The sequence below is a fragment of the Moschus berezovskii genome, chromosome 4 (assembly GCF_049115385.1).
Source record: "Moschus berezovskii isolate FMDL1 chromosome 4, NW_MosBer_1.0, whole genome shotgun sequence".
Lineage (NCBI taxonomy): Eukaryota > Metazoa > Chordata > Mammalia > Artiodactyla > Moschidae > Moschus > Moschus berezovskii.
The window spans coordinates 79057854-79074735 of record NC_142463.1 but is presented as its reverse complement, the minus strand read 5'-3'; the positions used below and the strand labels follow the sequence as shown (position 1 = coordinate 79074735).

The 16882-nt window shown below is 37.2% G+C and overlaps 2 protein-coding genes across 2 annotated transcripts in view; one reads left to right on the top strand and one right to left on the bottom strand.

Moving 5' to 3' along the window:
* The window catches only part of SASS6 (SAS-6 centriolar assembly protein), a 47523-nt gene extending 44423 nt beyond the window's left edge, over positions 1 to 3100 (top strand). Inside the window, exons 16-17 of the mRNA XM_055403250.2 lie at positions 77 to 171; positions 275 to 3100. Of these exons, the coding sequence (XP_055259225.2) occupies positions 77 to 171; positions 275 to 381 (202 nt within the window). The 3' untranslated portion in view covers positions 382 to 3100. The remainder of the gene's footprint in view (positions 1 to 76; positions 172 to 274) is intronic.
* SLC71A1 (solute carrier family 71 member 1) overlaps positions 2352 to 16882 on the bottom strand; it is a 47355-nt gene continuing 32824 nt past the window's right edge. The window contains exons 8-12 of the mRNA XM_055403252.1: positions 16680 to 16751; positions 7820 to 7932; positions 6540 to 6637; positions 4977 to 5140; positions 2352 to 3708 (exon numbers count right to left, since the gene is read on the bottom strand). Of these exons, the coding sequence (XP_055259227.1) occupies positions 3502 to 3708; positions 4977 to 5140; positions 6540 to 6637; positions 7820 to 7932; positions 16680 to 16751 (654 nt within the window). The 3' untranslated portion in view covers positions 2352 to 3501. The remainder of the gene's footprint in view (positions 3709 to 4976; positions 5141 to 6539; positions 6638 to 7819; positions 7933 to 16679; positions 16752 to 16882) is intronic.

The following is a 16882-nucleotide window of genomic DNA, read 5'->3' as shown; positions in this document are numbered from 1 at the left end:
GTAAACATTCAGACCTTACTGTAGAGAAAATAAGACTTTGTTAAATTAAGTTCATAATTACTGTTTTCCTTTCAAGTGGTGAAAATTTAGGATTGGAATCCAAATATCTGAAGAAAAGGGAAGATAGCATTCCTTTGCGTGGACTCAGCCAAAATCTGTTTAATAACCCAGGTGAGAAGACATTTCTGAAGTAGTGTGGATTGTATACTGTGGTTTAATTAAATGTGTAAGGGCTAACATAAATACAAATACTTTTTTTTGTCCTCATTTGCAGACCATCAGAAAGATGTCACTTTAGGAGCATTACAGGCATCTTCAAAACCCACAGTGCTCCCTTCTACATCTTCAGCTTATTTTCCTGGGCAGCTACCAAATAGTTAATCCTAGTGTCATCTTTTTTGGAGGAAATTTTAGAAATTGACATGGCTTAAAAATATGGTAACAGCATATAGCTCAAATTCTGTTGAACACGCAGGTTTCAGAGTTTACTTGAGTTGCTGCTGTATTAGATTGGATCCTTTACTGCTGTCATTTATGCAGTTTAGAGGAGCAAATCTGTATTTGGAAATTGGTGAAGATTCTGAACAAATGACACTTTTTAGTTTGGAAGTGGTGTTTGATAGAATAATTTGAATTAAACTAATCCTTAGAAATTCTTCTAAGGAAAGAATTGATCCTTGTAAGGAAGAGAGCCTTATCATTGAGTATCTCAGTTCATTAAAGCCTGCTCAGATACATTAATATTTTAATGAAGCCAAAGAATGCTATCAGTTCATTTTTATCATTTTCATTAGTACAATTAAATTTTAAATTTGCCACCTGAGAATTATGAGGGAAAATGATTATCTCTTGAGATATATTATTGATGATATTTAAAGGGAAAAATCCTGAAATTACCTTAAATAAATGAAATTCTTCATAGCAAGTAAATATTTTCCTTGAACCCTTTAAATTATCTTTTGAGTAAGTCTGTAATTTTAATAAATTATACAAAAAATTTCGTCCAGTCTAATTACATGACCAGATTAGATACAAAGTGCTTTAGTCATTTGAGCCAATTAATAGGATTTTAATGCTTCCTGGAAGCCTGTAGTCATCTAGTTGTTCTCTTTCATTTGAAGTTTTGTTATTCACTTAAACCTGTATTAGTGGAATATTGTTTTAAAAATTAGTACATACACAAAATATTTACTATGAGAGCATCATGAATATTAATTTTTATAATATCAAAATAGGTTCATTTTCATGTTCGCTTAGTAAAGTAGGCAAAGTAAATCATTTTAGAAGTGACAGCTTTCTTTTCTTCCCTATAATTAAAAGTTTCAAGTAAGAATTTGTTCCTTGGAAAAAATGAGGTGATTTAAAAAAAACTTACCCACAATCACAGGGCTCCATTTTGTTTTCTTGACAGCCATCCAGTAGAGTAGCATTCTCTTACGAAACCTCTAAACCAATTTTTGTTTAGAGATTGTTAATGCTCTTGTGATACTTTTAAAAAATGTTTTCAGGGATGTTATTACACAGATGAGGAAAAGAGACATTTCAGGATATTGACAACCCACCAATGTTATTAGCCTCCATAGTAAAATAGAGAATCTTTGCTAATTCTTTTGTGAAGCCACAATATTGAGTCTTTTCACACTTTGAAACTCTGCTGGGAACTGCAAACTGTCTTAAAATTGGAATCTATTGTAAAAAAATTTAGTAACCATTATTAGATAGTTTTTATACAGTTTTTTTTGTCATTTAGATGTTCTATATTAATAGTTACGTAACTTGAAAACACTAATCTGGAAAGCAACTTCTCGGCAATATTGGACTCTTCCTTATAAATACTGTGTAATATAAAACGTTGTGACAAGGGTTTGGATAGGATATATGACTTAAGGATACAACAGCTAGGATAGAGATCATTTTGATGTCAACTTGCTGAAGACTTTTTGGTATTAAATATAGACTTCTGAGTGTGCTAATTATTTTCTCTACCTCTTAAACTTTTATTTGAAATTGTTCTGCTGTGTACAATTGTACATGTGTTAATAATCAAAATATTGCATTTAATGTATTTCTGTAAACTGAGCTTTGTTTTAATAAAGTATTAATATTTTGGGAATATGACAAATTTACATGTGTATAAAAACAGAAATAAGAGTGACTGTAATACCTGTGCTTAGAAAATTATTTCCAGTTAATTTATGGACTAAGTTTTCATTTCTTTGCTTCCTATAACAGTATTGAGGGAAATGAAATGGATTCAAAGGGAAAAGGTATTGTTACTGTAAAAGTACAGTAACAAAGCCAAAACAGGCCTTATAAGGGAATCACAGATCAAGACTTTCTTTAAAAAAAAATCATTAAAATATTTAATTTTATTAACAGAATATTTACATTTAAGACCTTATTTAACCATAGTGAATGTTCCAAGTTTAAAAAGCATTAAGCAATAACCACACACAAGATGAAAACAGTGTAAACTATACAGTACTTTATGTACAATTTTTACAAAGTAACACTTTTTTAAATAATATAACTGGACACAAAAATATACACTATAGAGAAATTCACATCAGTAATTGTATAAAGCTCTCTTCTAGGGTCCTGAAAATTTAGGACAAACATTAGCTCTGTAAATAAAGTGTTACTGTGACAGTCCTGAAAGGCCACTATATATATTTATCTACATATAGATATCACATTGACATTTTCAAGGCTACCAGCTTTACTATATAATTTTTAGATTATGTATTCAAGTGTTGAGGTTTTTATGATTATGCAAACATTAAAAGATAGTGGTATAAGTAGCTGGGAAACAAATTCGAGCCAGCATTTAGATTTACAGGCTCCAAACACCCCAATTTAAATTCTAAATGGCTGATCTTTTCTCATTTCAAAAACAGTAGTGAATAACGTTTAAAATAAAATTACTAAAAACAAGCTTGAAACATGATTCCGATTTAGTATAGTTTTCTTAAGAATTTTGTTTTTTAAATGCAAACATTTACCATTTCTTTACTTTAGTGCATCTGCATTAAGGCTTTGAATTATTTGACCCAAGATTTTACAATATTAAAATCTGACTCAGGATTTTACAATGTTAAAATGAACAGGTCCACACTATACTAACTACTCTGTCTCACTGTTGAGTCAGCATAAATAGAGTTAAAGCTCAACACCTGAAGGAAATGGTAGCAGAGACATTGCTAGTATCTAAAGAAGTTACATATATAGTTTTTAATTTTAATTAAAGGATGTATAATAAAACAAACAGCTTAGTGGCAAGAAACTGGTGCTAATAAACGATTTCTTTTCAAAAGAAATTGTAACATCTTTGGAAAACTGTCCGGTTCTTTCTTTCTTTAGTTCCCACGCAGTTCATGCAGATACATTTCTTAAGACAATCTTATTAAAGTACATTGTAGATGGAAATGGAATGTACATCCAGAACTACAGGTGAAAACTAAGACCTGGATACTGATAAAAAAGTCTTCCTGATTTCGGTTGTCACACGTTTGTGTCCTGGAGTAAAGGTTCTTTGGCCTCTCCTGGCGCTTGTGTACTGTGAGGATGGCTGTGACTACCACAGTGCTTTCTCCAACTGCTGGACCGTAAGCTTAAATTGGTATGTTCCGGAATAAACAAGGCAACAAGCAGAGCCAGCAGTACTGAACAGGCTCCAAAGAGGAAGGGGGGGCCAGGGATGATGGAATTCTGAGGAAGAAAAAGATAATTAAGATTTTTGCACAGACTTCTTTGCTCCTAAGAAATTGCTTATCTTTTAGAATAACTGATGGCTGTCAAATATAAGCCAATGACTCCTCTTTCTTCATTAAAGCCACAGAAAAAAAAGTTTTCCTTTTCAAAGGGAAAAGAAACACTATCATATTCTCAATATAAAATTCTGTGGGATAACAGCTGACCCAAGAAACAGCCCCAATTTTTTTAAAACAACACATGCAAAAATATATTGTCACTTAGAGCATAAAATATGAACACATTTTATGAACTTTCACTTTATTGTTAGTTTAAGAAGAAAACGGAGACCTCAAAAGTGAAATCAAGTAATAATGTTAACTGCAGTAGCAGAATGACTTGACCATTTTCTTTGTTTAAAAGGTGGTTATATTCTTTAGTGACTGAAAGTGAGAAAAACACAGATAATGCTGTTACTATGAGAAGAATCAAACAGACTTGTGTTTTAGTCCCAAATTACATTCATCCTTAGCAAAAACTTGCACTGCCAGTTTTACCCGTGGGCTTGTGTAGAGCCCACAAACAAATATTCTTTTTTATTTAAAAGTAGTCTTAGCTGGTTAGAAGATGAATGTAGAACTCTGCTAAATACAAATAAACTAGTGAGTTGTTTGTATTGGCTAAAATGATAATGTGTTTCACGGTTAACGTTTTCAGTTTTAAGGAAGGGGCTCTGGTGAACAAAGACTTCCCTGGTGGCTCAGACGGTAAAGCGTCTGCCTACAATGCGGGAGACCCGGGTTCAATCCCTGGGTCGAGACGATCTGGAGAAGGAAATGGCATCCCACTCCAATACCCTTGCCGGGAAAATCCGATGGACAGAGAAGCCTGGTAGGCTACAGTCCATGGGGTCGCAAAGAGTCCGACACAACTGAGCGACTTCACTTTCACTAGTGAACAAAGATGTTTGCCAGCACCTAACTGACTTCTATAGAAAGGCAGATCTGATACAGGGCAATCTAACATTCCAGAAGCCTTACATGAAAGACAAATAGTATACACAAATGGCCATTACCTACGCCACTAGGTACAGTAAGACAAACTAGAAATTATAATTAAAAAAAAATTATCCAGGGAAGAAATAAATGTGTGTATAGAAGGATACGGTCTGTTGGGCTTTGGTTTTAAGTGTTTTAATTCAATCTAAGAATCTCAAATGCTTTTATAAAATGACCAAAAAACAACATCTTTCAGTCCAGCCAAACGAATGGACTTTTTATAATTACCTGTTCAAAGTGGTGCTGTGGGCTTGTGTTTGTTCCCAAGTCTGTCCCTGTCATTGGCAGTTCTTTAAGTTCCACATGGAATATGTAGAAAATAAATCCATAAAGAGCTGGTCCCAGACCATTGCATAATCCTCGAATTCCTGTTATCATTCCTTGAACGACACCTGAATTGTTTAAACAAATTAGTGTACCACTTAGTTTTTCCTACTGTATAACGAAGACCTGAAATCACTTATTCTAAAGCCAAAGCTTTTATCAGACACTGGCAACTTACTGCAGTGGCATCAAGATTACTTTGACACTATAAGCTCTACAAAGTACAGTGAGCTGTCTTGATGCAAATGTAAGCTCAGGTATACTGAGACATAGGTCTACATTTTGAAACAAGTGAGCAGAATCATTTATTTCCTTAAAATCTCCTGGCACAAAATCAGGCATGGGTTCATAAGCATCATAAACACAGATACTAAAAAACCTGTCCCCAAGCGGCTCCTTAAGATCTCACTTGGTCAAACATAGCACTCCCCCTCCTTTTAAAAAATTACTTATTTGGCTACCTTGGGTCTTAGTTGTGGCACGCAGGCTTAGTTGCTCTGTGGCATGTGGGATCTTAGTTCCCTGACTGGGGATTTAACCTGCATCCTCTACACTGCAAGGTGAATTCTTAACCACTGGACCACCAGATAAGTCCCTAAGCCTGCTTTTATAGTCTGATTTTTGTTTTATCTCTGGGATCTTCTCCCAAATTTAAAAAGCAACTTGATTTGGCCAGGGTCCTTTCCTTATTTATCAGCTAAGTGACTTCTGCTACTCTTTTGTAATGCCCCCTTTTGTTCCTTTTGACATAAACAAGCTTTTCAAAGAATTATTCATCTATTAGAATTTTAAGAATTAAGAGTTCCTGCCACAAAAACATAAGACAATAAAAATAAGTTCTTTATGTTCTTTAGATAACAAACATACAATATTAATGAAAGGGTATGGATAAGGAGATGGCAACCCACTCCAGGATTCTTGCCAGGAGAGTCCCATGGACAGAGGAGCCTTGCAGGCTACAGTCCATGGGGTTACAAAGAGTGACAAGACAGAGCGATTTCACTTCACTTTATCAGTGTATCCCTGAGATATCTAACACATCACAGCAAATGTGTAATAATTAAATGGTTAGTGAATATAAGGTGGTCAACCTTCATCACTACATTTTTTAGCAAAAGAACAAATAGGGCCACATATTCACATTGAGAGACAAGAATATCTACCTAAGGATAATATCCTAGAATCTGCGTTTTCTCTTTACAATGAAAGCAACTTATTATTTTTAAATTTTACTGGACTATAGTTGATTTACAGTGTTAGTTGTACAACAAAGTGAGTCAGTTATACATGATTCCACCCTTTTTATGGATTTTCCCATACAGACCACTATAGGGTACTTAGTACAATGAAGCAATTTAAAATTCTCTACTCTGAAGATGTGCATATGCTTCAGTACTTAGGAAAGAGAACAGAGAATTAGAATATCCTGTATTTTAAAGTAATTATCATTGGTTCCTATCAACCCACCTTGTTGGTCAGCATCAGCAGTTCGTGAAACCAGTGCACTGACAGCTGGAAAGGTAATGCTGGACATGGCTGCCACTGCCCCGGCAGCCCACATCATCCTGCAAGCAAAGCGGAAGAACAAAAACAGTATGCTGTTATTTGCCGTGTACCTGTATGTAAATATGTATTTAAAATCAAGGAACTCTTACTGAGAAACAGCTGTGGTACAGGAGAAAGAAGAACTAGCTCTCCTTTCCTCTGTGACTCTGGGCAAGTCACTTAAAAGTCTAACCCTGTTTACTCTTCTAGAAAGCAGAAATATAGTCGCTTGTTCACAAGAATGCTGTGGGTATTAATGTAGAACTGGGATATCACATATCACATCTAAACTGTAAAATGTGTTGGGTATTATTTCTGCAGGACTGGGGGTGGGTGGAGAATGTTGGTATCATGTATAATACACAGAATGAAACATTAAATGTTTCCAAATGTTTGCTTGTAACTTATGGCAAGGTTCCCAGAGATTTGTGATTCAGTGTGAAAAAAGCAGCACTAATTTGATCTAAATGTGCTTCTGGCTTGATGTTTAAAAAAGAAATCTTTTCACTAAGTTGTGAGCATCTCTTTTACAAGCTAGACTGAAAACTACAACGTCCATCAGAATAGACTCTCGGGTGCTTACTCATATCCACGCCCAGACAGATGATGTGTTCAGTTGAAGGGAACACTACTGCAAACACTATGGAATTCAGTCCTGTAGTATCTGAGCACAGAAGAGTACATGGGCAGCCTGACAGCAGCAGCACCACCACCATCACCTCCCTGCAGGAAGCCAAACTGGCAAGAAAAGCAGAGAGCCTTCCAAGCATGAAGCCGGAACCAGAACAACTGGGTTTCTGGTTTGCCATCAGTACTGATCAAAAAAGTGGTATTACTCCACTTTTTCTTTCCTAACCTTGCTGCCCTGGGATTACATGTTATTTCCTAACAAACTAAACTGGATTAAATGCTCACTGGGGACTGAAAAACTCAATAATCTCATTTTAGAAAACCCAATCTGTTGCTTAGATATAAAATGTCACTCCACTGTCCTCAAGCCACTAAAGAATACACAAGTGAGAAATCTGTTTATATACATTATGAGAAAAAAAAAAAAAACATACCAAAAGACAGATTAAAGTCTAATCCTTATTTGAGAAGCAAATTAAATATAAAAATTTTGTCAGTTATACCCCAAAAAAGGTGAAAAACAAGAACAAGGCACACACCAAAATTAAGAAAATTAGAAGATTTGTACATACCAAGGTTCTGAACCGAAGCCATACCATGCCAGTTGTAATATTTGAAATCCCAGACCCAATAAAATGGTGTTCTTATTTCCAATTGACCTCATAAGTAAACTCAAGACTATGGTCTGGAAAATAAGAAAAATCAAAATGATTTATTAGAATAAGCTTTTTAACACTGAAAAGAAAAAGATACATGGTAACTTATTTCAATATCTAATATAAAAGGACTATTACCACATTTTGATTTTAGAAATGTAGACTATTTCTACATTTTGGTTTTTCAGCAACAATTACCCTGAATAGACCTGAAATCATTATACCAGGTGAAATAAGCAGATGAAAGGTTCCTCTGCTGACAGATCCAGATTCAGGGGAAAAATCAGAAAACTGAAAATAGAAAGGTGAACTTTGTGTTTAGTACATTTCTACTGAGGACTATTTAAAATCAGAAATTGTAAATAGTAGGAATGAAAGGTTCTAACTCATGGTTTGGATTCCTGTTATATAATAGCTTAAAAAATTTTTTTACAGGTCCAAATTAATCCAAAATGCTTTTTCTCTTGACTAAAGAAAACTGGAACAGTACACTTACTTATAAATCCTTCACTAAAGTAACCTATTGTTGAAACCATGATGCTTTTATGAACAGTAAATCAGTTTAACAAGTATGACTTGGGAGTAGTCTAGGATAATAAATAAGAACATAGCTTTGGGAAAAACAGCCTTAATCATAATCTTGGCTCTAACCATGTGACCCTGGGCAAGTCACTTCACTTTGAAACTCAGTCTTATCTCTCACAAGATCACTAAAATAGTATCCACTTCAAAATTTTGTCCTATGAGTTAGAGGAAATGATAAACTTAGCATTGTGTCCAGCACATTTAATAAATAATATTACAGATTTTCTTGCTTTTCTTTCAAAGAAAAATTCAGCAATGATTTGGTACCTTAGTGTTAAATACACCCCTTTAAATAGCTGGTAAGTCCATAGAGGAAGAAGTGAAAATAATTCAGGAAATCACTACTAGATGACTGGCTGATGCACTCAACTCAAAATTATCAAGTGTAAGTTTAAAATTCATAAAATTGAGACACTCATTTAAGAATTTAATCAGATTCAAATAAGCCAGTGGGTAGTAAATGAAGATTCTTTTCATGATTCTTGAACAATAAACACAGCTTTCTTCTCTGAGATTTTCCCTTAAATCAACTGAACGTAAAATTGAATTTCACAAAGCATGAAACCTTGTTGGATTATATTTTTCAAAAACCACAGCCACAAAAGGGAACTCACCCTGAGTAAGCAGTTAGAAAAGACAAACTTTCTTTGTGTATGATACTCTTAACATTTTCTCCCAAGGGCAAGGATTTTTTTCTCTGTATCCCCAGCACCTAGTATAAGTTCTTAATAAGTGTTTTAGAAAGCATGCACGATTTTAAATGTTACAATATTCTTAATAATATAAAGGAAGAAATTTCTTACTTATTGTCTAGACTGAGTTAGGTGGGGAAAAAAATTAGTATCCCTTGATTCAATATAATTCTCATTTTCAAGAGAACCAAAAGAACCAAGTCCCAAAAGTTAAAATGACTTATGACTTAACCAAGATGACACAGCTAATTAACAGTTAACTGACATCAACTTGTCACTCAGTGAACAAATATTTGCCCACTTCCTACAATATGCAATGGCTATTTTAGGTCTGAGGGCACCGACTTGGGAACAGTGAATAGATCAAAGTATTGTTTAGAAAATATTTGGTTAGTCAAAATACTTGTTTCATAGATGCAAATACTTGTTCCATAAAATGGAAAAACCCAAAGGGACTTTTTGGCCAACCCACTAGATCACCTCCGAGTAAAGAAAAAATAGTCAAATTTGAGGTTGTAGCTGCTATGAAGAAAATAATATAAGGCAGTGTGATAGAGGTGCTGCTCGAACCAGGATGTTCAGGGAAGGCCTTTCTGAGGCGACAGCTGAATGAAAAGGAGGGGGCAGTTATACGAGTACCCAGGGGAAAAGGGCACCCAATCCAAGTGTACATGGAGAAAAGAGGAAAACGAGGTTTTGTCAAGAGCCTAAACGTTATTCTGATTGTGACAGAAAGAGAATATTAAACAAGAAAGACTCAATTTCAACTTTACAAAAATCCTTCTGCAAAGTGGCAAATAAACAGTAGGGATTCAGGTATGGAAACAAACCAAACGGAGGCTACTGTCATGGTTTAGACAAGGTTCCTAGTAATGGAGATGTTGAGAAATACTTCGCTTCAAAATAGGTTTGGGGGAGACAGGTTGAAGATGGTGGAGTAGAAGGACACGCCCTCACCCAGTTCTTGAGAGAGCACTGGAATCACAAATAACTGCTGAACAATGATTGACAGGAAGACGCTGGAGCCCACTGATAAAGATACCCCACATCTAAAGACAAAGGAGAAGCCACAATGAGATGTTAAGAGGGATGCAATCATGATGAAATAAAATTCTGTAACTGTCGCGTGGGTGACTCACAAACTGGAGAGCAATTATACTACAGAAGTTCTCCCACTGGGGTGAAGGTTCTGGGTCACACATCAACCTTCCCAACCTGGCTATCCAGCAACAGAAGGAGGAATTCCCAGAAAAACTGACTTTGAAGGCCAGCAGGATTTGATTGCAGGACTTCCACAGGACTGGGGGAAACAGAGACACCACTCTGTTGGAGGGTCTCTTGCAGAGGTGGTGCTAAGGGGCAGTGGTGGTGGCTTTGGCTTACCACAGGAACAAGGAGCAGCAGTTCTTGGAAGTACTCAATGGTGTAAGTCCTAAAGAGGCCATCATCAGCCCCACCAAACAGTCTGTAAGCTCCAGTGCTGGCTCACCTCAGGACAACCAACCAACAGAAGCCCCACCCGTTAGACAAAGTTTTGCTGAGCAAGACCTAGCTATACCTGCCATCAATCCCTCCCATCAGGAAGCTTGCACAAGCCTCTTGCATCATCCACCAGAGGGCAGACAGCAGAAACAAGAAGAGTGACAATCCTGCAGCCTGCAGAATGAAAACCACAATCACAAAAAGTTAGATGAAATGAAAAGGAAGAGGGTTATGTCCTAGATAAAGGGACAAGATAAAACCCTAGAAACACAACTGAATGAAGTGGAGGCAGGCAACCATCCTGAAAAAGAATTCAGAATAATGATAGTGAAGATGATCCAGGATCTTGGAAAAAGAATGGAGGGAAGGATCAAAAAGATGCAAGAAATGTTTAACAAAGACCTAGAAAAATTAAAGAACAGACAGAGATAAACAATATAATCACCGAAATGAAAAATACATGAGAAGGAATCAATAGCAGAATAACTAAGGCAGAAGAACAGATAAGTGACCTAGAAGACAGAATGATGGAAATCACTCCTGACAGAATAAAGAAAAAAATGAAATGAAGAGAGCCTAAGAGACCTCTGGGACAACATTAAATGCACCAACCTTTGCATTATATGGGTCCCAGAAGAAGAGAGCAAAAGGACCCAAGAAAATATTTGGAGAGATAACAGCTGAAAAATTCCCTAACATGGGAAAGGAAACAGTCAACGAAGTCCAGGAAGCGCAGAGTCCCACTGAGACACATGGTAATCAACTTGACAAAAATTAAAGACAAAAAAATATTAACAGCAACAAAGCAAACACTACAAATAACATACAAGGGAACTCCTATAAGGTTTTCAGCTGATTTCTCAGCAGAAATTCTGCAAGCCAAAAGGGAATGGTATGATATATTTAAAATGATGAAAGGGAACAACCTACAACTAAGAATACTTTGTCCAGTGAGGCTCTCATTCAGATTTGACAGAAATCAAAAGTTCTACAGACAAGTAAAAGCTAACAGAATTCAGCACCACCAAACCAGCTTTGCAACAAATGCTAAAGAAACTGCTCTAGGCGAGAAAGAAATAAGCAACTTAAAACAACCTTAATACATATACAAACTGCTATATTGAAACCTCAGGCGAACAGCAAACACAAAAGGTACAATAGATAAACACACACAAGAGAAAAAGCAACCAAACTCAACACTAAAGATGGTCATCAAACCACAAAAGAAGAGAATGAAAGAGAAGGGGAGAAAAAGACCTACAAAAACAAACTGAAAACAATTAGGAAAATAGCAATAGGAACACAATACTTATCCTTAAATGTATACAAATGGATTAAATGCACTACCAAAAGACATAGAGTGGCTGAATGGATACAAAAACAAGACCCATATAGATGATGTCTACAAGAAATCCACCTCAGATGGCCAAGACGCCCAACATCACGAATTAATAGAGAAATGCAAATCAAAACTACAATGAGGTATCACCTTACACCAGTCAAAATGGCTATCATCAAAAAAAATCTACAAACAATAAATGCTTAAGAGGGTGAGGGGAGAAAGGAACCTTCTTCCTACACTATTGATGAGAATGTAAACTGGTACAGCTATTACAGAGAACAGTATGGAGGTTCATCAAAATAAAAACAGCTACCATATGACCCTGGGCATATATCTGGAGAAAAACAAGGTCTTTTCATGCACTCAAGGATACACACACTCAAATTCACTGTAACACTGTTTACAATAGTCAAGACATGGAAGCAACCTAAAAAGTCCATCGACAGGTGAATGAATAAAGATGATGTACATACATACAATGGAGTACTACTCTGCCATTGAAAAGAATGAAATAATGTCATTTGCAGAAACATGGATGGACCTGGACATTATCATACTTCGTGAAATAAGTCAGAGAAAGAGAAATATCATATGATATTGCTAATATGAAGAATCTAAAAAGAAATTATACAAGTGAACTTTACTGTATAGCACAGGGAACTCTGTGAAATGCTATGTGGCAACCTGGATGGGAAAGGAGTTTGGGGGAGAATGGATACACATATATGTATGGCTGAATCACTCTGCCGTGCACCTGAAACTATCACAACATTGTTAAACAGCTATAGTCCAATATAAAATTAAAAGTTTAAAAGCAAAAGCAAACAAAAATTAAAAGTTTAAAAACAAACACACAAACAAAAATACCCAAAATATGTTTCAGAGAGAGAGGTGGAAGGAGATGCCATCTGATGGGTTGGATGTAGGAGAAGGAGAAAGAAAGGAATCAAGAACGGTGCCAAGGTTCCTGGCCTCAACAACTGGGAGAGCGGCGATGGCACTGAATGAGATGAGCAGCGTGGGTGGAAGCAAGCCAGGCTGCAGTCATGGCCATGTCAGGTTTGAGATGTCCTGCAGATGTGTCTGACAGCACTGCTGCTGCAAAGTCACATCAGTTATGTCCGACTCTGTGCGACCCCATAGACGGCAGCCCACCAGGCTCCCCTGTCCCTGGGATTCTCCAGGCAAGAACACTGGAGTGGGTTGCCATTTCCTTCTCCAATGCATGAGAGTAAAAAGTGAAAGTGAAGTCGCTCAGTTGTGTCCAACTCTTAGCGATCCTATGGACTGCAGCCTACCAGGCTCCTCTGTCCGTAGGAGTTTCCAGGCAAGAGTACTGGAGTGGGTTGCACTGGCTTGGTATAAATTTGGATGTCACCAGAACACAGGTGACCAGATGACAGCACCAAGGAAGAGAAATGTGTAGAACTAACTGTATTCATGCACTCCTGTAAATATTTAGTGCAAATGTAATGAACTCACGCCTACTGGTGACATGGAAGTGATGGGGCCTATGGCAAACCAGAGAGTAAAGGCCCCAAGGGGGACGGCAACCATGTGGCTTCTGTTGGAAGGCTGTACCATGTTATTAGATCTCATAATTTTGGGTGAGAAGCTACATTTCTATATTTACTATGGGAAAAAAAGTGACCTCTAAGCACCCGTGGGGCTGCAGGTGCAGTTTAGGGTGCTAGAGTGACAAAAACAAATTATGATATAATTCTAATCTCACATCTTCTAAGAGCTCTACTAGAGTTCATGATCTACTGAGGTAAAAATAATCAGAAATAAATAGGTAAAATTCATAATACAGTGCATTTTGTACCATGATAGAGATATAGGCAAGTTAATATGAGAAGTCAGAGAAGGAATACTCAAGGGGTAAAAGGGGGAGGCACTAAGCACGGCAGGAACAAAGGCGCAAGGGCAAGCAAGAAAATAAACAAAGGGAGGCACCCATGGGGAGCTGCAAGCAGCTCTGTGCTGCTGGAGAGACACAAAGACACTAGCTTTTCACTGCCTTGAGAGGTCAGCAGGGGAGAAGTCATTCTCAATTGTATACCTGCCAGAAATGAAAACATAATGCTCTACCTTTAGGGCTATAAACTATACTTCATATTTTAATTCATATAATGACAAACTATAATTATCAATATTTACATGCAGGCTCAGTTCAGTTCAGTCGCTCAGTCATGTCCGACTCTTTGCGACCCCATGAATCACAGCACGCCAGGCCTCCCTGTCCATCACCAACTCCCGGAGTTCACTCAAACTCATGTCCATCAAGTCAGTGATGCCATCCAGCCACCTCATCCTCTGTCATCCCCTTCTCCCCCTGCCCTCTATCTTTCCCAGCATCAGGGTCTTTTCCAATGAGTCAGCTCTTCGCATCAGGTGGCCAAAGTATTGGAGTTTCAGCTTCAACATCAGTCCCTCCAATGAACACCCAGGACTGATCTACATACTCCTATTCACCTGTTTTTGAAATGTAACCAATTTTCTCACTTTCAGAAATGTGATTTTACATCTCAAAAACTACATTCCTATGTAGGCCCCCAAAGCTGACTGGTCAATTAAGTACTGCATTCTTTGTGGACCATGTTTCTGTGTACAGTATCTGTTGTGCTATCAACACCGGCTGGGCTGAGGCTTGTTCCTTCCCAGATTCACAGCCCTCATGAACCTGCTACTGCAGGACTCTTTCTAAGGCAAACCCAACCATGCTCCCTCCTGGGTTCACATGTCTGCCCGCCCTTATTCTGAGCTCTTCTTAGGGCTGTTTTCCATTTTGTATCCTGTGTACCTGATGCCATCTATTGAGCATGGGAAAATTTCCTCTCAAGCACCTTCAATTACTCATTCAAGCAGTCCACAGTGTGCCCAAATTTACCAGGTGCCCAGCTACAGCTTCCATACTCAGTTAAGTACGAAACAGAACTTACGACTGTACAGCTACTAACCTCTTAAGTGTCATTATAGGAACTGTTAGCCTGTTCTCTTTTAAGATCTAAATCAAATAAAATAGTAGCAAATCTAATCACAGCAATATATGAAAAAGATAAGACGTAACTATCAGGCTAGAGTTATCTCAGGATTCAAGGTCAGTTAACATTTGATAACTCATCAAGCTTTAGTCTTAGTACACTTTACTTCATGTTCAGAAAGGTGTTTTTTTTAAAGCTATTTGTATATACTGGCATTACTGTATTTTCCTCCAAAGATAAAGAACACATTTGTGGTAGCAAGGAATAAATATTTAAATGCAATGTTTTTCCAGATTAAGGATTCTTAGGATAAAACTGAGGTTAAAAATAGGACTTATGATTAGTGCCACATGTATGCATGTGTGAGGTCATGGGGGAAGTAGATTACAGAATTTAAAGTGTTTAACTAAACCTACTAGAAATTCATAAATGAGATCTGCAGAAACAATCCTACCTAGGAGATGGTGAACCACCCACGAATACTATCAAATAGAGTTTAGTTAACCATTTTAAGAGTACAGTAAGACAAAGCTGCAACCCAGAAGACTGGATTTCAGATGGGAAAGTGTGTTAGGGTAGACTGTGTGTGTGTGTATGCACGCGCGGGCATGTGCGCTCTTACGGAATCTAGGGTAGACCGTGTGTGTGTGTGTGTGTGTGTGCGCGCTCTTACACAATCTAGAAAATCAAAGTCAAAGTGTGTCAGGGTAGACCACGTGTGTGTGGGGGGGTGTGTGTGTGCGTGCGTGCTCTCTTACAGAATCTAGAAAATCAAAGCCAAACAGGAAGAAAGGGGAGAGTCTTTTCCACCTTGGGGAAAGTATAGAACAGAGATAATATGAAGGTCAGGATAAAATATCTCCTAAGGAAATCCAGATTCTTGTGTTGATTAATATCTTATTCTTCAACCAACCACTGGCTCCCAACAGGGTTTCCAAGATAAAAATACCTCATGTCACTTCTCTGTTCAAAATGCTCCCATGGCTTCCTATCTTCTTGGATAGATCTGACCTGGAAGACCCCACATATATCTGGTCCCTCTCTACCCCCTGGATTTAATTTCCTGACGCTCCCCTGTTCACTCCACCAGAGCTAGCCTGCCCCCTGGCTGTTTATCACACATCTAGGAATGGCCTCTCAGAGGTGGAGCTCTGTGCTGGTGGTTCAGAATTCTCCTCCTCCAGGTATTCTAGCAGATTGTTCCTCGTTCCTTTGGGTCTAGGCTCAAATGTCACTTGTTATCAGCAAAACCTTCCCACCTTCCCAGATAAAATAATACCCTGCCCCTAGCCACACCTTTCACTTTTACACTGCATCCCTTTTAGACTTTTTCTCTAGTTTTCATTACACCATATATGTTTACACCGACACCTTTATTCATCTTCTTATCCCACAAGAAGGCTAACTTTACAACAGCAGGGATTTAGTTAAGTTCACTGCTATATCACAAGAGCCTGACTCGTGATAGGTATTCAATAAACATTTACTGAATGAATCATTCAACAGTAGAACAAGACTAACATAAAATTTCTGAATTCATGCAGGTGACTATATTCTAGTGTAAATCAATAAACTTTCTTGTTTACACATCATATGTTGATAAGTATGTGTCAATCAATACTACCTATACTAACAGAATTGTTATCTCTGAACTTTCAAACATCTCTCCCTCTAATGAGAAAGAAACTCACCTGTGCAATAATAGAAAGAATGCCAAGGACTGCTATAAATGCTGCAACACTTTCTGGTGAAAATTTCATTATCTAGAGGATTTCCAAAAAAGTAACGTTAATAAATATAAAAGCACAACAAATACCATACAAATATAACTACCTGTATATTAACAATAAATAGGCCAAGAAAAGAAAATCCACTTCATTCATAATCAAAGAAC